The 24,783-nt window shown below is 52.7% G+C and overlaps 1 protein-coding gene across 1 annotated transcript in view; it reads right to left on the bottom strand.

Annotated features, from left to right (window-relative positions):
- Positions 1-715: 715 nt before the first annotated feature.
- TLN1 (talin 1) overlaps positions 716-24,783 on the bottom strand; it is a 63,918-nt gene continuing 39,850 nt past the window's right edge. Inside the window, exons 42-51 of the mRNA XM_026658261.2 lie at positions 24,368-24,484; positions 23,490-23,675; positions 22,976-23,083; positions 16,576-16,681; positions 11,558-11,682; positions 11,020-11,145; positions 5,052-5,114; positions 4,331-4,513; positions 2,942-3,070; positions 716-1,884 (exon numbers count right to left, since the gene is read on the bottom strand). Of these exons, the coding sequence (XP_026514046.1) occupies positions 1,753-1,884; positions 2,942-3,070; positions 4,331-4,513; positions 5,052-5,114; positions 11,020-11,145; positions 11,558-11,682; positions 16,576-16,681; positions 22,976-23,083; positions 23,490-23,675; positions 24,368-24,484 (1,275 nt within the window). The 3' untranslated portion in view covers positions 716-1,752. The remainder of the gene's footprint in view (positions 1,885-2,941; positions 3,071-4,330; positions 4,514-5,051; positions 5,115-11,019; positions 11,146-11,557; positions 11,683-16,575; positions 16,682-22,975; positions 23,084-23,489; positions 23,676-24,367; positions 24,485-24,783) is intronic.

Here is a 24,783-nt window from a genome sequence, read left to right as displayed (position 1 = left end):
GCCCCAGCTGCCTGTGAGGGGGCAGGTGTTACCGCTGCTGCAGCCACCTGCTCACTTTCCCAGGAACGCTGCGTCATGGGGATGCCCACGCCTGCTGCCCTGCTCTAACCCTTAGGCAAGGCCCATTCCCTGGGGCTGGCGCTGCCCAGCAGTGATGCCACTCCGCAGTCACTGCCCAGGAGGCCTCACCCTCCCCATCACAGCAAAGCCTGCTGGTACCCCTCACCCTGCTTCCCAGGGATCACCCTGCTCTGGAGGACTTACTCCTGCCCAGCTCCCCGGGGCACTTCCCACTCCTAGCTGCAGCTCCCCCGGTCAGTGACATCTGCCCGTCACCTTTTGCCTTCCACCCTTCACTTCTAGACTGCTCCGAACTCTGCCCGGCTCCCTCCCCTCTCCAGTCATTGCAGATTATCCGTGGTGTCCTGCCTCTGCCAGACCCTGCTTCCCCAGGCCAGGCAGTCCTGGGAGAGGGGAAGGTTTATAATGGGGCAGGTTGAACACCAAAGGGTCTGAAAACTCTGCCACCTCCATGCTTTGGGTCTAAAAGCAGTGGGGAAGGAGGGGGCCCCAGCAGAGAGGAGGGTCCTGGAGAGGCCCCTGGGGTCTCACACACAGGGAGGGAGCAGCTGCCCCCAGCAGGCCACTGGGGTCTCTCCCAGCAGACCCGGGGAGAGCGGACGCAGCTGAGCGTGGCCACTGATGCAGACCAAAGAAGCAGGAAAGCCGGTTTTATTGATGAAGAATCCTTTGCAAGGAGCCGTCCCGTTCCCCACCCCGGGAGTGGCAGGGCAGCCGCTTTCCCTTCACGTTTAACAGTGGAAGCTCAGAGTATCAAAATAAGAGGTGAGAAGCCTCAGCGAGTGCAGGGGGGGTTCAGGATCCCAGAGCGGGGGAGGGGATGTAGGGCTCCAGGGCAGGAGATGCTGGGGGAGGGGGGTTAGTGGCTGGGGGAGCAGGCGAGTTCAATACTTCAGAAATTCAACACTACAAAAATACTGGAGCTCTCGGACGCACGACGCAGGCACTTGGGAACGAGGAGCAGCAGGGGGCGCTGGCTGGGGGCTGCTCCAGGGGCAGGCAGGTCCCTGCAGGTAGGAGGCACAATAGGGCAGGGGGGCAAACCTAGAGATTAACCCCTCGCACCCTGGAGCAGAGGCACTGGGCGACAGGGAAGGCGCAGCCAGCAATAAGGCATCAGAGGTGAGGGTGGGTTGGTGCAAGAGTCACCAGGGAAGCAGTTTCTGTCCCCCCCATTGCACGACTGGCCCCGGGGCGGAGCCGGGTGAGAACCCGCCTCCAAGCTCGACGCCCAGAGACGTGGAACCCACAAAGGCACAAAGGAAAACGCCTGAAAGGTGTGTGGGGGGAGGGGGAGCTTGGGGGGTGGGGCAGCCCCAGGTCCACGGGGCTCGAGGCAGCTGCATAGGTGAGCCCCAGCCCAGGCCTGCAGAGCTCCAGCCTCCTCGTACCCCGCGGAGCACCCGGCGCTGTGGCCGTGCCCAAGCAGAGTGGAGAAGCGTGTGCCCGTGGCGCGCTGGCTGCGCGGTGAAGCAGAGAGTTGCTGGTGCAGCACCCGCTGGGGGCAGCGGTGGGCAGTGTCAGATTAGTCCCCAGTGCGCTGGGCAGCAGGCGAGTCTGGGTGATCCAGGCAATCCCTGCTCAGGGCAGGCCTGTATTAAATAGGAGGCGGCGGCAGCAGTCTCTGTGGTGAGAGGGGGTGGGCAGGCTCAGCTCATGGCCACGCTCCCCTCAGTTCTGCCCCTCGTCCCGCAGCTCCGAGGGCAGGAACTTGTACTGCTGCTGCCGGATCATAGCCAGCTTCTTCCGGGCCTCCTCCAGCTCCCGCTCCTTCCGCAGCATCTCCTCCTGCGCTGCAATGATCTGCCAGGGAGACACTGCGGTGAGAGCCCGCCCTGCCCACGGGTCCTGTGAGCACCGGTTGCCGGGTCCTGGAGCCCCGCCCATGGGTCCTGGGGCCCCGCGAGCGCCGGCTGAGGCCCCGCCCACGGGCCCTGCGAGCGCCAGCTGGGGCCTGCCGTCCCCCAGGTTACGGACAGCTGGCGTCAGCCATGCTAGAGAGGTGTGAACGTTGGCTCACAGCGAACCAGCTCCAGCCGAGGGCAGCGGGCTGGATTCTTATTCCCTCATCCTGACCCTAGCATCAGATCCAGGGCTACGCAGTATTCCCAGGTTTACGCTGAACCTCTGACTCCCCCACCTGTCCCCGTGCCCCATGGCCGGAGTCCCCCATGGAGACAAACATACACTCCATGTCTCGGGCATCCTGTAAGAGCTGAGAAGTGGGACTCTCCCCACGGGCCCCACAGAGCTGCCTCCAGGCCCGGGGTCTCTCCTCGCAGGCCCCGCAGAGCTGGACCTTGTTATGTACCTACCACGACTATCCAGCTACAACAGTCACTGCTAACACTCTGGCAGGGATATTAAACCTCATGCTCAGGGCTGGAGCCAGACTAACGGTTCGAGCCCAGCAGGAGGCCTGATGTGGGGCAGATTATCCTACTGCAGGCGTCTTGCACCCTCCTCTGAAGTGTCTGGTGCTGCTGCTCCAGGCACGACAGGACCCCGGGCCACACCCTGTCTGGCACTTGGCAATTCCTGTCCTGACATCCAATGCCATGTCTCACCCCAGCCCCATTCTCAGCACCCCCCGGGGGCGCAGGCAGCGTCTCACCGCAGCAGAGACGTTTCCAAGGGGGAAGGCAGAGGTTTGAGCAGCTCTTGGCCCTGAGGCTGCGAGGGAAGCACATTTTCTGGCTGTATCGACTTAACTAAGCAGCAGTGACACAGTTAAGGGATAAGGTAGAGTTGTCGTTAGGTTTCAGAGGCAACACGCCCTGGAAGGAAGGGGCATTTCCTCTGCTCAGGGCTGCTGTTTCAAGCTGCCTGCAGCCTCTAGGCGTGACCCCCTGCTCCTCACCTGCGCGATTCCCCCGACCATTTTCTCCTTCACCACCACCGTCTCGTTCTCCTGGTCCTGGAAGGCGGCTGCTTTCTGGGCTGCCCTCACCAGATGGTCCGATGCCCTCTTCACGGCGTTGCCAGCGGCCTGGGCAGAGAGAAGGGGAACGTGGCGCAGACTCAGCAAGGGGCGCGGTTCTGTGACCTGCGAGTGGGCAGCCACCGCCCAGGATGGCAAGAGCAGGGCTAACTGGGCTCCAGGGGGAAGGTTGGGGTAGGCTGGCAAGGGGCCACGACGGGGGCCACGGGCTGGTGGGGGCTCCAGGCGTCAATAAGGGGCAATAGGACCTGTGCTGGTGGGATGTAGTGACTGCGGGGGGTGGGGAGATGCCAGGCTGGGGACTCCCTGCAAGTGCAGGGTCAGGGCACAAGGCGGTGGCCTGGGCTGCAGCCGTGAAGGTGACTCTGCTCTCGTACCCGCACCCCCGAGCTGCGGGTCGTGCAGGTGCTGGGAGCTGCCGGGGATTCCTGTACGTGGCCAGCAGTGCAGAGGCAGCAGAAATGCTGCTCAGGGCCCAGGGAGGGACAGACCCAGAGCCCAAGCCAGGTAGAACTGGGCTCCCAGTGGGGGCAGGGCAGGACAAAGGCCTCTGTACCCTGGGAGCGGGCTGGGGTCACAGGGCTGCCAAGAAGGCCTCTGAGCCGGACGACAGGCACCCCGTGCCCCAGCGCTAGGGCCCCGCTGCTCCTTAACTCCTCGAGCGCCAGAGCCCGGAGCTGCCTGTGAGCAACCACCAGAGTCAGGGGTCTCACTTGCCCTCCCCAGTGGGCGTGCCAGAGCCTGTCCCCTCCCCCTCACAGCTAACCTTTCCAGTGCCACAGCCTGAGGGTTTGCACCCCTCCGGAGTTAACCTCGCGTCCTGTGCTTGCTGGAGCAGAAGTGCTCCCAATTCACCCAGTCGTCATTAACCCTTAGGGTTCTAGACAGTGTGGGGTTAAGCAGGCATCACCCCTGCACTGGTAACCCTGGAGTCCGTGCCGTGGAGCTGGTGATCCAGCGCAGCTGGGAAGGGAACTGTTCTGAGTTCCTGGCAGCAGCCTTGGGTTTGGTGCCCTGGGGGTGTTAATTCCCCCAGGATGAATCGTGCTTTATAACTACACGGGCAAGCCGGGTACAGTGCAGCAGGGCTGATATTTCACACCCCACTCCTGGGGGGAGGCACAAGACCCTGACAGGGTGGGGAGCTCCACTCACCCCACACCCTGCGGTGGGAAGGGCCCTGCCAGCACCAGGACGCCAGCCCGGCTTCGGATGCCCCATCCTGTGCTGCGCATGCGCCCCAGCTCCGGAGCGCACCCCCTAGGGGAGCCAGCCCCCCCCTCCCCCCAACCCGACTCAGGGACTCACCTGCAGTCGCTTCATGGCCTCAGAGTCCTGGTCAGCCTTCACCTTACAGGCCACCAGGAGCTGCGCTGTGGAGGCGGCCACCTGCTTGGCGGAGGAGATGAGTTTCTCCTCGCTGGCATGGCCCTGCACTGCTGCGTTCGCAGCCTCACACAGGTTGTTGGTGGCAGCAGCCACCATGCGGGCCTGGCAGGGAGAAGGAGATGGGATGAGTGGGGAGGGGCCTGGAAGGGCGAGGTCCTGGGGGAGGGGGGGGGGAGAGCAAGGAAGGGGTGGGGCATGTGGAAGGGTGAGGTCCTGCGGGGGGTGGGGATGGGGCACATGGAAGGGCGGAGCACGTAGAAGGGCGAAGTCCGTGGGGGAGGCGGGGCGTGGAATGGGGCATGTGGGGGGCAAGGTCCTGGGGAGGCACGTGGAAGGGCGAGGCCCCGGGGGGGGGGGGGGGGGGGGGGGGGGGGGGGGGGCCAGGAGGGAAGGTGATGCCCAGGGTGGGGGGCAGATGGGAGGGAGGGAGAGGAGCGACCTCCGTGCCCTGCTGCAGCTGGTGTGAGGAAGGAAGGGGAGCGAGGGGCAGGATCTCACGGGAAGAGGCTCCCTACAGAGAGGGTGACGACCCCCCCAGTCCCAGGGAGGGAGGACATCAAGCAGGGAGGAACCTTCCCCCCCACCCCAGGGCAGGGCCTGGGCACAGTGACTCCGATACTAAAGGGCCTTTGATACTCACGGCTGAAATGAGCCCCTGGGACCACTGGCCGTCGTCCACTGCATTGGCGGGGATGGCACCCACCTGTGGGAGCAAGGACAGGGTGAGTGAGCCCGTGGTAATGGCGTGGGGCCCAGCGAGCGGCTGCAGGGAGCACGCAGCCCTTCTCTGTCCCTGGCCCCAGGACCCCACGGGCACGGCAGCCCTGGGCCTTGTCCTGCGCTCCAGAGCATCCAGCACCCAGGGAGGGGTACCTCTGCGGCAGGGTACCCCACAGCTGCCTGCCCCCTACCACTGAAGGCAATGGGCCTGGACAGCAACTCAGAGCCAGACGCTCCAAGGCCAGATGGGACTATTGTGAACATCTTGTCTGATCTGGATACCACAGGCCCTAGGACGGGTCCGAGCCCCCTGCACGGCACAGGGCCCTAGGACGGGTCCGAGCCCCCTGCACGGCACAGGGCCCTAGGACCGGTCCGAGCCCCCTGCACGGCACAGGGCCCTCACAGGACTTCCTTGGATTAATTTCTGCTTCAAGGCCAAGGCCAGGGCTTAACGAGAGCAGATTCTTTAGAAAAACACCCAACCTTGATTTCAAAAGTTTCCAGCAATGGAGAATCCACCACAGCCTGGGGTAAGTTGTTCCAGTGGTAACTACCCACACCGGCACCTTATTGCTGGCTTCAACTTCCATCCACCAAATCTTTTGTCTGCTAGACTGAAGAGCCCTCTGTGACACCCTGGCACTCCCTTATTCACCACTGTCAGGTAATTAGGATATGTTTTGCACAAACTATGCCTTGTGAGGTCTCATTCTAAAAGTCTTGATCTGCTAGACAGTAATATCTCACTGGATTGTATGTGCCATCATCGTATGTGAAGTTATGAAGTTTGGCTATGTATGCGTTACTGAAACATGTTGTGCGGTTGAAAACACCCACAAGCAGCCTTTCAGGTATAATAGTAAAAAGGCCAAACAATGTTAATGGGGTTAATGGTGTAAAAATATAATTAGGAAGGCCATAAAAGAATTTGAAGAACAGCTAGCCAAAGACTCAAAAAATAATAGCAAATTTTTTTTAAGTGCATCAGAAGCAGGAAGCCTGCTCAACAACCAGTGGGGCCACTGGACGATCGAGATGCTAAAGGAGCACTCAAGGACGGTAAGGCCATTGCGGAGAAACTAAATGAATTCTTTGCATCAGTCTTCACGGCTGAGGACGTGAGGGAGATTCCCAAACCTGAGCCATTCTTTTTCGGTGAGAAATCTGAGGAACCGTCCCAGATTGAGGTGTCATTAGAGGAGATTTTGGAACAAATTGATAAACTAAACAGTAATAAGTAGGGCTGTTGATTAATCGCAGTTAACTCACGCGATTAACTAAAAAAAATTAATTGCTATTAAAAAAATTCATCTTGATTAATCGTACTTTTAATTGCACCGTTAAACAATAGACTACCAATAGCAATTTATTAAATATTTTGGATATTTTTCTACATTTTCAAATATACTGATTTCGATTACAACACAGAATACAAAGTGTACAGTGTTCACTTTATATTATTTTTATTACAAATATTTGCACTGTAAAAATGATAAACAAGGAAATAGTATTTTTCAATTCACCTCATACAAGTACTGTAGTGCAATCTCTGTCGTGAAAGTGCAACTTACAAATGTAGATTTTTTTGTTACATAACTGGACTCAAAAAAACCAAAACAAAGTAAAACTTTAGAGCCTACAAGTCCACTCAGTCCTACTTCTTGTTCAGCCAATCGCTAAGACGAATAAGTTTGTTTACATTCACAGGAGATAATGTTGCCCATTTCCTATTTATAACGTCACCTGAAAGTGAGAACAGGCATTCACATGGCACTTTTGTAGCTGGTATTGCAAGGTATTTACATGCCAGATATGCTAAACATTTGTATGCCCCTTCATGCTTCGGCCACCATTCCAGAGGACATGCTTCCATGCTGATGACGCTCGTTAAAAAAAATAATGCATTAATTAAATTTGTGACTGAATTCCTTGGGGGAGAATTGTATTTCTCCTGCTCTGTTTAACCCACATTCTGCCATATATTTCATGTTATAGCAGTCTCGGATGATGACCCAGCACATGTTGTTCATTTTAAGGACACTTTCACTGCAGATCTGACAAAAGAAGGCACCAATGTGAGATTTCTAAAGATAGCTACAGCCCTCGACCCAAGGTTTAAGAATCTGAAGTGCCTTCCAAAAATCTAAGCGGGACGAGGTGTGGAGCATGCTTTCAGAAGTCTTAGAAGAGCAACACTCCAATGCAGAAACTATAGAACTGAACCACCAAAAAAAGAAAATCAACCTTCTGCTGGTGGCATCTGACTCAGATGATGAAAATGAACATATGTCAGTCCGCACTGCTCTGGATCATTATCAAGCAGAAACCGTCATAGGCATAGATGCATGTCCTTTGGAAGGGTGGTTGAAGCATCAAGGGACATATGAATCTTTAGCACATCTGGCACGTAAATATCTTGTGATGCTGGCTACAACAGTGCCATGAGAATGCCTGTTCTCACTTTCGGGTGACATTGTAAACAAGAAGCAGGCAGCATTATCTCCTGCAAATGAGAACAAACTTGTCTGAGTGATTGGCTGAATGAGAAGTAGGACTGAGTGGATTTGTAGGCGCTAAAGTTTTACATTGTTTTATTTTGAATGCAGTTATTTTTTGTACATAATTCTACATTTGTAAGTTCAACTTTCATGATAAAGAGATTGCAGCACATTATTTGTATTAGGTAAATTGAAAAATACTATATCTTCTGTTTTTTACTGTGCAAATATTTGTAATAAAAAATAATATTAAGTGAGCACTGTACACTTTGCATTCTGTGTGGTAATTGAAATCAATATATTTGAAAATGTAGAAAACATCCAAAAATATATAATTAAATGGTATTCTGTTATTCTTTAATAGAGCAATTACTCATGCAATTAATTGCAATAAATTTTTTAATTGCATGATTAATCGCGATTACTTTTTTTTAAATCGCTTGACAGCCCTAGTAATAAGTCACCAGGACCAGACGGTATCACCCAAGAGTTCTAACGGAACTCAAATGTGAAACTGCAGAACTACTAAGTTAGTTTGTAACCTAACATTTAAATCAGCTTCTATACCAAATGACTGGAGGATAGTAATGTGACGCCAATTTTTAAAAAGGGCTCCAGAGGTGATCCTGGCAATTACAGGCTGGAAAGCCTGATCTCAGCACTGAGGAAACTGGTTGAAACCATAGTAAAGAACAGAATTGTCAGACACATAGATGAGCATAATTTGTTGGGGAAGAATCAACATGGTTTTTGTAAAGGGAAATCATGCCTCACCAATCTACTAGAATTCTTTGAGGAAGTCAACAAGCATGTGGACAAGGGGGATCCAGTGGATATAGTGTACTTAGATTTTCAGAAAGCCTTTGACAAGGTCCCTCACCAAAGGCTCTTAAGCAAAGTAATCTGTCATGGGATAAGAGGGAAGGTTCTCTCATGGACTGGTAACTGGTTAAAAGATAGGAAACAAACGGTAGGAATAAACGGTCAGTTTTCAGAATGGAGAGAGGTAAATAGTGGTGTCCCCCAGGGGTCTATACTGGGACCAGTCCTATTCAACATATTCATAAATGATCTGGAAAAAGTAGTTAACAGTGAGGTGGCAAAATCTACAGATGATACAAAACTATTCAAGTCCCAGGTAGACTGCGATGGGCTACAAAAGGCTCTCTGAAAACTGGGTGACTGGGTAACAAAATGGCAGGTGAAATTCAATGTTGATAAATGCAAAGCAATGCACATTGGAAAACATAATCCCAACTATTCATATAAAATGATGGGGTCTAAATTAGCTGTTACCACTCAAGAAAAAGATCTTGGAGTCATTGGGGATAGTTCTCTGAAAACATCCACTCAATGTGCAGCGGCAGTCAAAAAAGCGAACAGAATGTTGGGAATCATTAAGAAAGGGATAGATAATAAGACAGAAAATATCATATTGCCTCTATATAAAGCCATGGTACGCCAACATCTTGAATACTGCATGCAGATGTGGTCACCCCATCTCAAAAAAAGATATATTGGAATTGGAAAAGGTTCAGAAAAGGGCAACAAAAATGATTAGGGGTGTGGAACAGCTTCCATATGAGGAGAGATTAATAAGATTGGGACTTTTCAGCTTGGAAAAGAGACGACTGGGGGGGGGGGGGGGGGAAGATATGATTGAGGTCTATAAAATCATCACTGGTGTGGAGAAAGTAAATAAGGAAATATTATTTACTCTTCCTCATAACACAAGAACTAAGGGTCACCACATGAAATTAATAGGCAGCAGGTTTAAAACAAACAAAAGTATTTCTTCATAACACACAGTCAACCTGTGGAACTCCTTGCCAGAGGATGCTGTGAAGGTCTAGACTAAAACAGGGTTCAAAAAAAGAACTAGGTAAGTTCATGGAGGATAGGTCCATCAATGGCTATTAGCCAGGATGGCCAGGGATGGTGTCCCTAGCCTCTGTTTGCCAGAAGCTGGGAATGAGTGACAGGGGATGGATCACTTGATGATTACCTGTTCTGTTCATTTCCTCTGGGGCACCTGGCACTGTCCACTGTCAGAAGGCAGGATACTGGGCTAGATGGACCTTTGGTCTGACCCAGTATGACCATTTAGATGTTCTTATTGAGGAAATACACACTCACAAGGATCACTCCAGGAACTGCATACAACAGAAACCTCTCAGAGACAGCACTACACAATGGGAAACTGTTGACCCAGGTCACAGCGGAAGATCTTTCCAGCAAGTTGGAAATGGAGGGAATGACATCATGACGGGACCTCCCCCCAGAAGAGAACACCTGGAAACACCCAAGGAACAAAGACTGAACTGGGGGAAGTGCTGGTCCCAGGCAGGAAAGAAGGAAGCCTGTTGATGTAGAAAACCTTGGTGGACTGTTTATACTATGTAACAGGGTGAGACACTGCTTAATTCAAATCCTATCTAGTATATTAGGCTTAGATTGTGGTTTTATTTTATTTCTTATGGTAATCTACTTTGATCTGTTTGATCACTTCAAAGCTCTCTTTCTGTAGCTAATAAATCTCTTTTATATTTTACCTAAAACACTGTGTGTTGTTTGAAGTGCAAAAGGGATAAATCTCAGCTCACGAAGAAGAGCTAGAGCACATCCACTTTCTTTTGTAGAAGTGGTGGACTGGGTAATAAATTCATACTGGTCGGGTTTTGACCAGAGCAGGACAGTACAGCTCTGGGGTCCTAGGTTGAAGAGCTGGGGGGTATTTTGGCTGTAGCCTCTCCATTGTGGGTTCATGAGTAGCTGGCTAGAGCCTGCATGAACACAGCTGGGTGTAGTCCCTGCTTGTGGATGTTGGTGACAGTCCAAGCTTGGAGGGCTTTGCAGTTTGTCACAACGTCACAGTGCAAGAGGGAACCCAGATTGGTAAGACAGAGGGCTCAGCTATACCCCAGTTCCAGGTGGCACCCTGGGGGGACCTGTCACACCCTCTATTATCAAATATTTGTTCTTCCTGGAGGTATTGACACACTGTGGGTAAGTCACCCCGTAACCTTGTTGAGAGGCTAAACAGACTGAGCTCTCTGAGCAGGTCTTCTATTCCTCTGATCATTCGCGTGGCTCTTCTCTGAGCCCTCTGCAATTTATCAACATCCTTCTTGAACTGTGGGCACCAGAGCTGGGCACAGGATCAGTACTGGTCTCACCAGTGCTGTGTGCAGAGGTAAAATTCCTTCCCTGCTGCCCTGTTTGTATCCCCAAGGATCGCACTAACCCTTCGTGCCCCAGCATCGTGCTGTGATTGTGCTTGGAGAGGACGTTTGTGCAATACCCAGAGCGGGGCTCAGAGCCTGGCCCGGCTCCTCCAGTAGCAAGTGCCACAGCTCTCATGGCCTCTCCCCTGCCCGGCGGTGTTACCTTTCCTTGAGCCACCAGCTCTCTCTGGGCCGCTGAGGCTGCCTTCACCAGGGCACTGGTTGCAGCAGCGATGGATTTCGCAGCCTCCAAGATTTGCTCCTCAAAGTTGAGACTCTCGTCCGCCTGCTGCAGATGGAGACAGAGGGTGTGAGCCCTGGTGGGAGAGGAGGGGAGCGCCGGGGACAGGTGGGAGGAGAGCTGTGCTGAGAAGTGGCAGAGAGCAGGCATGTGTGCAACATGGATGGATAGAGGGGAACCTGGGAGAAGGAACAGGCAGCACTGTGACCCAGGGAGGGAGCCCTGTGGTGCCGGGCGAGGGGGCAGCAGGACCGAGTGACAATGGAGAGCTCTCCCGGGGGAGGGGGTGCAGCCCAGCTCTCCCCGCAGTGAAGGCCTCGGAGCCACAGAGGTTGATGGGGGAGCCCTCGGCCCGGTCAGGGCACAGCAGCCTCCAGAGGGCCTGGCAGGGCCTGGCGAGGCCCCAGGACCAGATCCTGGTCTGCCAAGCTGGGCGCAGGTGGGGGCAGGGCAGCCGTACCTTGGGTTTGGCCCTCGGTTTCAGCTGCTCCAGTTTCTTGGCTGCAGCCTCAATGGCAGCTGCTGCTCCCAGCAGCTCATTCTCAGCAATGACCGTGGGATCCTCTGGGTCGACCCACTCGGTCCCTGTGGTGGGGAGAACCGAGATGTGGGACTGAGAAACCATTCCCGAGAACACAAGCCAGACTGCACAACACCAGGGGCTGGAGATAGGACCCCAGAATCCTGGCTCCCAGCCCCCCTGCTCTAACCCACTAGATCCCACTGCCCTCCCAGAGCTGGGGAGAGAATCACAGGAACATAACAATGGCCATACTGGGTCAGACCAAAGGCCCATCTAGCCCAGTATCCTGTCTGCTGACAGTGGCCAATGCCAGGTGCTCCAGAGGGAATGTACAGAACAGGGAATCATCCAGTGATCCATCCCCTGTTGCCCATTCCCAGCTTCTGGCAAACAGAGGCTAGGGACACCATCCCTGTCCATCCTGGCTAATAGCCATTGATGGACCTATCCTCCATGAACTTACCTAGTTCTTTATTGAACCCACTTATACTTTTGGCCTTCACAACATCCCCTGGCAAAGAGTTCCACAGGTTGACGTGTGTTGTGTGAAGAAATACTTCCTTATGTTTGTTTTAAACCTGTTGTCTATTAATTTCATTTGATGACCCCTAGTTCTTGTGTTACAACACTTCCTTATTCACTTTCTACACAACATTCATGATTTTATAGACCTTAATCATATCCCCCCTTAGTTGTATTTTTTCCAAGCTGAACAGTCATATCAATCCTCATATGGAAGCCGTTCCATACCCCTAATCATTTTTGTTGCCCTTTTCTGAAGCTTTTCCAATCCCAATACATCTTTTTTTGAGATGGGGCGACCACATCTGCACACAGTATTCAAGATGTGGGTGTACCATGGATTTATATAGAGGCAATATGATATTTTCTTAATGATTCCCAACATTCTGTCTGCTTTTTTGACTGTCGCTGCACATTGAGTGGATGTTTTCAGAGAACTATCCACAAGGACTCCAAGATCTCTCTCTTGAGTGGTAACAGCTAATTTAGATCCCATCACTTTCTATGGATAGTTGGGATTATGGTTTCCAATGTGCATTACTTTACATTTGTTAACATTGAATTTCATCTGCCATTTTGTTGCCCAGTCACCCAGTTTTGTGAGATCCCTTTGGACTCTGCAGTCAGCTTTAGACTTAACTACCTGGAGTAATTTTGTATCATCTGCAAATTTTTCCACATCATTTATGAATTCATTGAACAGCTCAGGTCCAAGTACAGATACCCGAGAGATCCCACTGTGACGTTGTGCCCCATAAGGCTTTATGGAAATATGCTTATGAATGTATCTATGACATAACTGGAATATGTTTAATGTTACATATGCCAGGTAACACATCTCTGTCTGCGGAATCTATTCCTCCCATTTGTGTGCATGTGTCACTGTTGTACCCCAAGTTATGAACATTGGCCGTGTACTTGTTTAATTGGAAGTAGCCCAGTGAAGCAGTTGGTCGGCTTCCTGAAGAAAGACCATTCTCAGTAAGTGCCCAATCCAGAAGCCCTCAAGCCAACAATGAAGTTGGAGACACCAATCCACATCTGAGCTTTCCCAGGAATGTGGCTTGGCTGGTAAGGAACTCAGTCATGCATGGACATGTGACTTGCCCATGTGACTCCAAAGCGCCATTTTGTAGCTGGATTCTACACGGGGGAGGGAGGACTATCCACCCACAAGAGAAAGTCTATTTAAACCCTGGGGAGACCCCTCCATTTTGTCTTCAGCTGGCTCAAGAGATAGCCTCTCCACCCTCAAAGGATACCTGAAAGAAACTGGGACAAAGGACAGTAACTACAGGGGGTGTGAGTGATTGCTGGGCCCAGACCAGAAGGAGACTAGTCTGCAAAAGGAAGCTTACTGGAACACCTCTGAGGGTGAGGTTTTATCTGTATTCAGTTTTCATACCGTATTAGGCATAGACTTGCGTGTTTTATTTTATTTTGCTTGGTAATTCACTTTGTTCTGTCTGTTACTACTTGGAACTGCTTAAATCCTACTTTCTGTATTTAATAAAATCACTTTTTACTTATTATTTAACCCAGAGTATGTATTAATACCTGGGGGGGCAAACAGCTGTGCATCTCTCTCTATCAGTGTTATAGAGGGCAAACAATTTATGAGTTTAAGCTTTCTACAGGATAAAACAGATTTATTTGGGGTTTGGACCCCATTGGGAGTTGAGCATCTGAGTGTTAAAGAGAGGAACACTTATTAAGTTGCTTTCAGTTAAGCTTGCAGTTTCTGGGTCTGTGTTTGTGGCTGACAAGCGTGTCTGGCACAACCAGGAAGGGCTCTGGAGTCCCAAGCTGGCAGAGAAGGCAGGGGCAGAAGTAGTCTTGGCACACTATTGGCAGCCCCAAGGGGTTTCTGTGATCCAGCCCGTCACACCCACAATTAACCTTTTGCCATTGTGAAAACTGACCATTTATTCCTACCCTTTGTTTCCTGTCTATGCATCCGAAGAAGTGGGTTGTAGCCCACGAAAGCTTATGCTCTAATAAATTTGTTAGTCTCTAAGGTGCCACAAGTACTCCTGTTCTTTTTGCGGATACAGACTAACACGGCTGCTACTCTGAAACCTGTCTTTTAACCAGTTACTGATCCACGAGAGGACCTTCCCTCTTACCCCATGACAGTTTACTTTGCTTAAGAGCTTTTATCAAAGGCTTTCTGAAAGTCCAAACCACACTATCAACTGGATCACCTTTGTCCATGTTTGTTTGACCCCCCTCAAAGAATTCTAATAGATTGGTGAGGCATGACTTCCCTTTACAAAAGCCAAGTTGACTCTTCCCCAACATATTGTGTTAATCTATGTGCCTGATAATTCTGTTCTTTACTGTAGTTTCAGCCAATTTGCCTGGTACTGAAGTCAGGCTTACCGGCCTGTAATTGCCGGGATTGACTCTGGAGTCTTTTTTAAAAATTGGTGTTACATTAGCTATCTCCCAGTCATTTGGTACAGAGGCTGATTGAAGTGATAGGTTACATACCACAGTTGTTAGTTCTGCAATTTCATATTTGAGTTCCTTCAGAACTCTTGGGTGATACCATCTGTCCTGGGGACCTTTTACTGTTTAATTTATCAATTTATCAATTGACAGTCTGTATCCCCATGTTCACCCTTTTTACAAAGCTATCATAGATTTTGTACAAAGTATGCCTTGTAAGGTATCATTTGAAAACTCATAATTTGCTGATCATTATTGTCCTGGTAAAATATGAATGGCAACATTGTATGTAAAGTTATACGGTTCTAGCGTTTAACATTACTGAGACATATTCCAAGTTTAGAAAAGCAGGCACAAAACAGTTCCTCAAAGACAAAGGGCAAATTGATGCTTCAGCCAGGTGTCAACAAAATCAAATGGACTATCACCTGGTTAAAGTGGCCATTCTTTTGAGGAAAAAAGAGTGTGAGTGAGAAATTTACATTGCCAAATAAACAGCTTGGCAAATAAGTTGCCATCTCCCCAGACTTTCTGTCCCCTGAACCCCAGCTGGAGATGATTCTCAAAAAAGAGGAAAAGATATAAAAATGGGGAACAGACACCCCAAATCATCTCTCCTGATACCTCTAGTCATGGTATTGATAACACTTGAAGGACAAAGGAAGCACCATTGGACTGGGGGAGGGATTCTAACTGAAAGATTCTGCCACTAAGACTGCTGAAATGTGGTGAGAAAGACTTTTTGCTTTGAATTCACTTAGCTTGTTAAGTTAGGTGTTAATTACATTTTACCATTTATTTCTTTGTAACCAATCCTGACTTTTATGCCTCATCCCTTGTAATCACTAAAAATCTATCTTTCTGTAAAGTATCAGAGGGGTAGTCGTGTTAGTCTGGATCTGTAAAAAGCAACAGAGAGTCCTGTGGCACCTTATAGACTAACAGATGTATTGGAGCATGAGCTTTCGTGGGTGAATACCCACTGCATCTGACGTCTGTTAGTCTATAAGGTGCCACAGGACTCTTTGTATAGTTAATAAACTCATTTTATTGTTTTATCTAAACCAGCGTGTTTGGATTGAAGTGTTTGGGAAACACCATTTGTGATATCAGGATTTGTGCAGATCATTTTCTATTCATGAAATGACAGACTTTCTATGAGCTCCTGTTGTCCAGAAGCAGAGAGCTGGGCAGTACAAGCTGCACATTTCTGGGGGAAAGTCTGGGACTGGGAGTTTGCTAGTGTTGCCCTGCAGAGTAATTCATGGGTGGCTGGCTATAGCCCTCACACAGTAGAGCTAGGAGTGGTTTATGTGCTGGAGGCTGTGTGTGAACAGACCAGCAGTGGTTGCTCTCACAGCGAAGCAGTGTAAAAGGCACCCAGGCTGGAGAATTGAGGGGACACAGCTATTCAATAGTCCAGATTGTACCTTGGGGATGTCATCTGACTCCTCATTCTGGGACAGTTCCTCAGATTTGTCACCTAAAAAGAATGGCTCAGGTGTGGGAATCTCCCTCCCATCCTCTGCAGTGAAGACCAATACAGAGAATTCATTCAGCTTTTCTGCAACGGCCTTGTCTTCTGTGAGTGCTCCTTTAGCACCTCGCTCGTCCAGTGGCCCCGCTGATGGTTTGGCAGCTTCCTGCTTCTCATGTATTGAAATTTTTGTTTTGTTTTGCTGCTAGTCTTTGTGCGCTTAGCTAGTTTTTCTTCAAACTCTTTCTTGGCCTGCCCTGTTGTACTTCTACACCTGACTTGCCTGAGTGATGCTTTCTATTGTCCTCGCTAGGTTTGGACTCTCAGTTTTTAAAGGGCACCTTTTTGTCTCTAATCGCCTCTTTTACTCTGTCGTTTAGCCATGGTGGCCTTTTTCGGCTCCTCTTACTGACGCCCAGCTCCCTCCCAAGCCCTGGCTCAGAGTCCCAGCTGAGATCCTAGCCACTGAGCAAAGACTGACCACAGCTCTGGAGCTGGACTTTACCTTTCATGGCTTCTGCAGCCTGGATGAGCTCGGTGACGGAGCCAGCCACCCGCTTGGAATATCCAGCCAGCTGCTGCTTCAGCTCGTGACTCGGCTTCTGCAGAATCTGGGGCGGGAGAGGACTGTGAGCAGAGGCAGGCTGTGTCCCCAGAGAGCACCCCCCAGGGGACATGGCTGGCAATATCTGGCGTTACTCCATCCAGGACCTTTCACAAACCTAGGGCTGTGCCAACTCCCACCCTCCCTACCCGCAGGATAATACCATTGGGAACAGGAACTGGCAGCCCAGGGGCCCATCTATCCCTGTCTCTGGTCTCTAACAGTGCCCAGGACCAGCTACCACAAGAACCTTTCAGTGGCCATTCTGGAATGACAGGCCTGTAGGGGAGTTTCCCCTACTCCTGGCAGGTGGGGCTGGCTTGTGCACTGAGGTATCATGTCCATTGTTTTAACCCTTTCTACAGTGACTTTAGTTGGTCTCATTCTCCACAGAAATGGCTGATCATTTCCTGAACCCTGCTGAGCTGGTGGTCTCAGTGACACCTTATGGCGGTGAGTTCCGCAGGTTAAGGTGATGCCCCCTTCCTCCACGGTGGAATTATCCAATCCAGAATCCCTTCCTCCGGGAGTTATTTCACCTCCCCTGCCCTGGGTTCCTGGAGCTGAGACCTTGTTCCCTCCCGCATCCCGGTCTGTCTGCATGCCAGGGAAGGCTGCCGGTCCCATACCCGGAGGCACTGAGGTCTGGCCAGGCAGGTGCCGAGCCGCCACATTGCAGGAGATGCTAGGCTCCCGCACTGCAGCTGGGGCCCAGCTCTTCACATGCCCAGCCTGGCTCTGCAGCTGCTGGGCCAAACCGTGGCCACACGCCCGTGGTTAATGCACATGGCCAGGTGGCTCAGCAAGTGCTGTCACTGAGGGAGGATCTCTGAGGGGCGACGTCCTGGAGAATGGGGCTCACAGAGCCCTTCAGTGACCCCCACGCAGACACTGGAGCATGTGCGCGTGCGCACGCACACACACACACACACACACACAGCATGTCCCTGCCCCCGGGTGAAACAGCGCACACGTGTGCGCACACAAACCATGCCCCAGGCCCATGTCACCTGGAGCATATGCACACGCATGCACACACAGCACCCTCCCAGACCCACGTCACAGAGAGTGCGTGCACACACAGCACACACCTAGGCCTATGTCACTGGGAGCATGTGTGGACACACATAAATAGTGCGCACACATTGAGCACACCCCTACACGTGTCACGCAGAATGTGTGCACATCAGTATGCATGCGCAGAGAGAGCACACCCCTGGCACATGCTCTCACATGCACCGGCAACACAGCCCTAGTCCCTGTCACCTAAAGCACGTGTTGTGTCCCACACCTCGCCCCACTCCCACCGACCCCAGCTGTGTCACTCGGTGTGAGCCTAGTGCCATTCGGGCACACGCGGGCAGTGACCAAGGCTCATGCTGGGGCAGACACACGGGGTCACTCCACGCACCACTGTACTCACCGGCTGAAAGGGTGGAAAGAACAGAATATAGAAAAGAAGAGAGCAAAGCAGTGAACAGCCTGCAGGGGCAGTGCCAGTCAAAGGTCCCGGGGGGCTCTGAACATGCATGTGGAGACAGAGCCTCATCCTGTGGGGAGAAGGGAGCCTGAGGGGCAAGGGTTGGGATTGCCAAGGGAGGAAGTTGTGTGTGCAGCGGAAGTCGGAGAGTTCTGTATCACGGATGAGCCATTCGGACCATCTAGTCTGACTTTCCGCACCGTGAGCACCAGAGGAAACTCCCCCCCCCCCCGGGATTCCTGCATCAAGCACACTTCCCGCTTGAGCTGCAGTGTGCCTTGGGTGGGGCGGAGGGGGCGGCTTTGTGTGCAGCCTGGGCAGCTAAGGGATGGAGAATACACCTCGGCCCTAGGGCACTTGTTCCAGTGGCTCCTTATGCTCACTGCACCTTATGTCAAGTCTAGATTCAGCCTTTGTTACACTGAAGAACCCCTGGCTAACAACAATTTCCTCCCCAGGCAGGTAACTGGACAACAGTCCAGTCATCTCTCACATAAACTAAACAGATTAGGCTTCTTCAGTCTCTCAGTGTCAGGCTGGTTTTCCAGACCTCAGATCACTCGTGTAGCTCTTCTCTGAACCCTTTCGAATTTATCAACATCCTTCTGGAAGCGTGGACCCCAGAACTGTACCCAACATACAGTACCGGTCCCGCTAATGCCACAGACAGTGGTAACACCACCTCTCCACTCCTACTCGATATTGCCCTGCGCATCCATCCAAGGATCACAGCCACTCTTAGCTCCAGCATCGCGCTGGGAGCTCATGTTCAGCGGGCTGTCTAGCATGATCCCGAAGTCCTTTCCAGGATCCAGTCCCTCATCTCATAAATGTGACCTGTGCTCTTGGTTCCGAGACTCATATTTTAAGGTCACACAGGACCATTAGTTTATCTCATCTAACCTCCTGTATAGCACAAGCCAGGGAACCTCACCCAGTTCCCCCAGATCGAGCCCAGTAACTTGTATTTGACTAAAGCACCTGCCAGAAAGGCACCAGTCTGGATTTGAAGCCATCGAGAGATGGCGAGTCCACCGCTTCCCTTGGGAGTTTGTTCCAAGGGCTAAACCCCCACTCTGATAACGCGTGCCTGGGATTTCTCATGTGAATGGGTCTGGTTTAATCTTCCAGCCATCGGCTCTTGTTCTGCCTTTTCCCCTACATTAAAGAGCCCCCCTTTGGTACACAGAATTTTCTCCCCTGGAAGGTGTGATGAGTGGGAAGTTTTTGTAATATTTTTGAGTCCTGTTTGCGCCCTGTGTGCTGCATTGTTACCCAGGGGGTGGGAATGAGCTGTTTGTTCTCAGGGCAGGCGAAGAGACCCATCTGGGTGTCGCTCGGCTGTCTGGGTCTTGGTCCTCACATCAATAGAGCCTCTCTCTGAAGATACAAGGGTAGATCCAATCGCTCCGACACTGACACATAGCAAGCAATGCCCCAGAGGGACAGGGACTTCCCCACCTCTCTGCAGGAAGGCGAAGTGGCATTTCCCCAGCTTAGGTACGGCAGAGGTGTGAGGTGGGGGATAAGTGCTGGCTGCTGGGAAGAGTCGGGGGTCTCACCTGGAGTCTAACGAGGAGGTCAGCTGGAGAGACAGACAGAGCTTGAACAATGGGGTTCAGTAGAGCTTGGCTGGGCTCTAACCTTCAGTTCTCTCTGCTAACCTAAGGACTTCCTATGTTGCATTGCCATTGACTGTTCTGGCAGCTCTGTGAGAATGTCGCTGCAGTTGCTGGGGAGGTGCATTAATCCCTGCGGAGTGGACAAGTCTCCACTGGGGTCTGTCTCAGTTGAACTTGCTGAATGGAGCTCATGGGGTGAAGCAGGCATGTTGCAGGCCCAGAGGTCTGGTCTAAGGAGGCGGTGAAGCCGCGTGACTTATACAGGAGGAAGAGTGAGACCCCTTGGGGGATCTAGCACACTGAAGGGTTCCTCCAGGGACTGTTCAAAAGCTGGGGCCATAGCACCAATCCTGTGGATCAATGACAGGTGGTGGTAGCGCTGGGATGCTGAACGCTCCAGTAGCATTTTGCAAGAAGTGACTTGCAGCAGTAAAACCAGGCTAGTTAGAGGAAGCAGCAAGAAAACGGTGTATAAGCACCTCCCTAAGAAGGGCATTGCAAACCAGTGCAGGGAGAGAGGGTTAAGCGTTGGGAAGCTCAACAAGGCGCAGCGGATTGCAAGGCTGGAGAAGGATGATCAGTCCAAGAAGCAGGTTCCAGACCCATGCAGGGTTCCAAGAGGGTCTGAGAGCGACAAAGGCAGTAGCAGAGGCAGCAGCAGGGTGTCCTGAAGATCCGGTTCCCCGTCCAGCAGTAGGTCTTCACAACCTGACTCCCCATTGATAGATTTGAAGCGGTGGGAGTTGGAACTGAAAGCGAAGGACCCGCTTGCGGCCCAATCAGCACAGAGCTGCGGCCCATGTAACATCCTCAGGACCTCCAATGAGTGCAACTTACCAACTGATCCTGACTGCTCTGGATAAACGACCAGTCCCCAGCATCATTTGCCAAGCCCCTATTTTGGGGCAGCTCCAATTTTACCAGTACCGATTTTATATTTTCTTCCAGATCACTGATACAGGCATTGAATGGCACTGAGGCAAGAACAGATCCCTGCAGGACCCACTAGAAACTCCCTCACTGGATGACATTTCATGTTTCCTGAACTGATAGGTCAGTAGACCACTTCTTAAAGCAATTTCAGATGGTGTAACAGGGTGCTTGGAGGGTTGGGCGGCCTAGTGGTTGACGCGGCTGCCTTCCAGCCCCTTGCTTCCCTGGCCAAGGTGTCTCAGTCCTTAAGGGACCCGGGTGCTCCCTCTCCACTGGTCCCAGCCCAGGGCTGCGCATGAAGCCGTCCCCAAACAGGGAGCTCCCAGCAGAGAGTCTCAGTCCACTGCCCTGGGCTACTCCCTACTGCTGTGGCCTCTCTAGTCCAAAACATTTTAGAGGCTTAACTCAAGTAGCGCTCCCCCATGGACCTTGGGCGTCCTGCCATGGCCTCAGGTTCCTCCGGGCAGAGGGCTGTAAGTTTGCCAGGTTCTCTCTTTTTCTTCCCCTCCAGGCCTGGTGTTGGCTGCAGCTACAGCGGGGCAGGCCTAGCTGGGCCCACAGGCTCGCCCGCTTTTTCTGTGCTAGTGTGAGGTTTCGCAGCTTCATCACACGTGGGCTACACTGATGGTGCATAGTGCTGGTTTTTAATCCGAACATTGTGTGGGCCTAAGTCCAGCGCCTTGGAGAAGTCTCAGTGCGTTAACCTACAGTTACCTTTAGCATCCAAACTTGTGACCTCAAAAAACACAAGTTTGTCTGACCAGATCTATCTGCCATAAAACCATGTTGATTGGTGTTAATCATGCTATGGTCCTTCAGTTCTTTACTGACTGTAACCCGTATCAGCCTTCTCATGATTTTGCCCAGGATCAATGTCAGCGAATGGTTACCTGGGTCATCCTATTTACTCTTCTTAAATCCCAGCACAACACTGTCTGTTTTCCAGTCCTTTAAAAAGCGACAAAGAGTCCTGTGGCACCTTATAGACTAACAGACGTATTGGAGCATGAGCTTTCGTGGGTGAATGCCCACTTCGGTGCTTCCGAGATTTGAGAAACAACATTAATGGTTCAGAAAACTCCTCAGCCAATTCTTTAATTCTCTTGGACACAAGTTGTCTGTCCTGATGATTTAGAAATGTTTAACTATAGTAGCTGCTGCTTAACATCCTCTCTAACTATTGATGGAACAGAAACTATTTCACTGTTACTCTCATATACGAATATAACTGTGACGAACTGAAACTGTTCTTAAAGTGGTCTGTGAATGCTGACAGGGGAGTGTGGCTAGGATAGTCTGCATACCTGAGCATGTAACCTGAGAACCCAGGAGGGGGGAGAGGCGAGGTGACACCTTTGCCCGGGAAACTGAACAAAGGCTGTGGGAGGGGTCGCTGAAGGCAGAGAGGTGGAGGAGCTGGCTAGTGACCTTGGCTGGAAGGCAGACAGGGCTCTGAACCCCTAAGGGGGCTAGGGTGCCCGGGGACCCCAAGATGGACCTAACTGAGGGGTATCCTGTTGTCTGTGCCTGCAAGACCTGTCTTGGACTGTATTCCTGTCGTCTAAATAAACCTTCTGCTTTACTGGCTGGCTGAGAGTCATGGTGAATCGCAGGACGCCGGGGGGTGCAGGGCCCTGAGTCCCCCCATACTCCGTGACAATAACATCCTGCTTTTTTCCAAATACCGAACAGGAACAGCCACTGAATCCTTCTGCCTTTTCTGCATCATGACAGATTGTTATGAGACAAGGATGGTAAAACTGACCTAGACCACTGCTAGGATTCTGTTTGTTCCTGGTATTTTTTTTTTTTTTAAATATATTTTTTATTTCTACTGAACATAAGCTTTTCATGATACTGTTAGCTTCCTTTATCCATTGTCTGCCTTTCCTCACTGCTACCACGAGCTCTCCATGGGGATGATTCATAGATTCACAGAGTTTAAGCGTCCATTAGATCATCTAGCCTGGCCTACTGTATATCACAGACCAGAGAATTTCACCTAGGTACCCCGGCACTGAACCCAGTGACTCGTGTTTGACTAAAGCATAACCTGTGGAGGGTGAGGACAGAGTTCTGGATGTACGAGGGGAGAGCTCCACAGGAGGAGGGGTGGGGAGAGTCTAGGCGGGGATGGGGGCAAGGATCCCAGAAGAAGGTGCTACAGAGTGACCCCTGCATCCACGGGGCAGTGGAGCATTGTGTGCCTGGGCTCCCCTGGAATGCTGCCAGGAGATGGAAGCTGGGAGGGGGTGGGGTCACTCACCACCAGCACGTGCTCCAGCAGCTCCAGGTACCCGTTGGCGCACTCCTTCCCGTAGCGCAGCGCCCGCAGCCGCACGTCCGCGTTCACCTCAGGGTGGTAGGCGGCTTCCTGAAAGCCGGAAAGAGTGAGCAGTGCTGAGGCCTGCTCCACGGGCAGCACCGGCCACACAGCCCTGCCCATCACCGAGGCCACTGCCATGGCACCCACACCTTCCAGTGCCTGAAGGACCCACTGCCCCCTAGTGCCCCCCCTGCAGCCTATCGCTCTCCTGCCCTGCCCCCATTCCTTCCCCCGGAGCCTATCGCCCACCTGCCCCCCGGTGCTTCCCCTGCAGCCTATCGCCCTCCTGCCCTGCCTCCTGGCAGCCCAGTGCCCCCCTGCAGCCTATCGCCCTCCTGCCTCCCGGTGCCTCCCCTGCAGCCTATCGCCCACCTGCCCACCGGTGCTTCCCCTGCAGCCTATCGCCCTCCTGCCCTGCCCCCTGGCAGCCCAGTGCCCCGTGTCCCCGCTGTACCTTGCAGGAGCGCAGCATGTCAGCGATAGCGCGGCGGCTCAGGTTGGCCGTGGCGATTACGTCCTCTTGCCGACATGAGTTGCCAGCGGCCACAGCCTTGGCTGTCGCCATGGTGATGCCTTTGGTCATGCGGATAAAATCCTCTGGCGTCGAGGTCTTGGCTGGAGGCACCTGGGCGCAGAAAACCTGAGACACAAGAGGTGGGGATGAGACCAGGACGGGTGGTGGCGGGAGGGCAGGAGCAGGCTTGGACAGGGGCCACAAAGTTAAGGCTGCGCAGGTACCGCAGCGTGGTCACTGCCTGACTTCCAAGTGCATCGCCGGCAGCGTCAGCTCAACCAAGACTGACACGCGACTTCCTGGTTCTTCGAGGTAGGCGGCTTCCTGAAAGCCAGAAAGAGTGAGCAGTGCTGGTCCTTGGAGGCAGGCTCTGCTGGCGTGCAGAGGGGCCGCGTGGCGTCTGCGCACGCGCGCGCTGCCGGCACACAGAGGGGCTGCGTGCCCCCAGGAGGGTGGGGGGGCGGGTGCTGCCGGCATGCAGAGGGGCTGTGTGCCCTGCAAGGGGGGGGAGGGGGAGGGAGAAAGGTGCTGCCGATGGGCAGAGGGGCTGCGTGCCACCCCCCAAGGGGGGAGCAGGTGCTGCCGGCGTGCTGAAGGGCTCCGTGCCCCCAGGAGGGTGGGGAGGGGGAGGGAGAAAGGTGCTGCCGATGGGCAGAGGGGCCGCGTGCCACCCCCCAAGGGGGGAGCAGGTGCTGCCGGCGTGCTGAAGGGCTCCGTGCCATTTCACTTCACCCTTGGGCCGGGTGCTGGGTGCAGAGGCAGCTGGTGAGGAAGGGGCAGCTCCTAGCAAGAGGGGCGCTGGCCTGGCCCATGCTCACCGCCAGCTCCTGGCGAATGTGCTCTATCGTGGCCTCCAGCGCACGGGTCCCCTTTGTGGCCTCGTCCTCCACGGCCTTCACCGTCTTCAGCAGGGAGGTGACGTTGGTGACCATCACCTGATAGACAGAGAGGGAGGCTCAGTCACCCGGTCCGGGGAGCGCTGGGAACTGACAGCCCCAGGTCCTGTCCCCAATCCGCCTGCCACAGCCCATGCCTCATATCCCTCCGCCCCCAGCTCTCCTCCGCCCTCTGCCCGCCACAGCCCACATCCCTCCGCTCCGCCCCCAGCTCTCTTCTGCCCTCTGCCCACCACAGCCCATGCCCCATATCCCTCCGCTGCGCCCCCTGCTCTCCTCCGCCCTCTGCCAGCCACAGCCCACATCCCTCCGCCCCCAGCTCTCCTCCACAGCCCATA

Source organism: Terrapene carolina, unplaced genomic scaffold (genome assembly GCF_002925995.2).
Source record: "Terrapene carolina triunguis isolate 2854851 unplaced genomic scaffold, T_m_triunguis-2.0 Scaffold422, whole genome shotgun sequence".
NCBI lineage: Eukaryota > Metazoa > Chordata > Testudines > Emydidae > Terrapene > Terrapene triunguis.
Note: the sequence above shows the minus strand (reverse complement) of the source record. Positions and strands in the feature narration are given on the sequence as shown.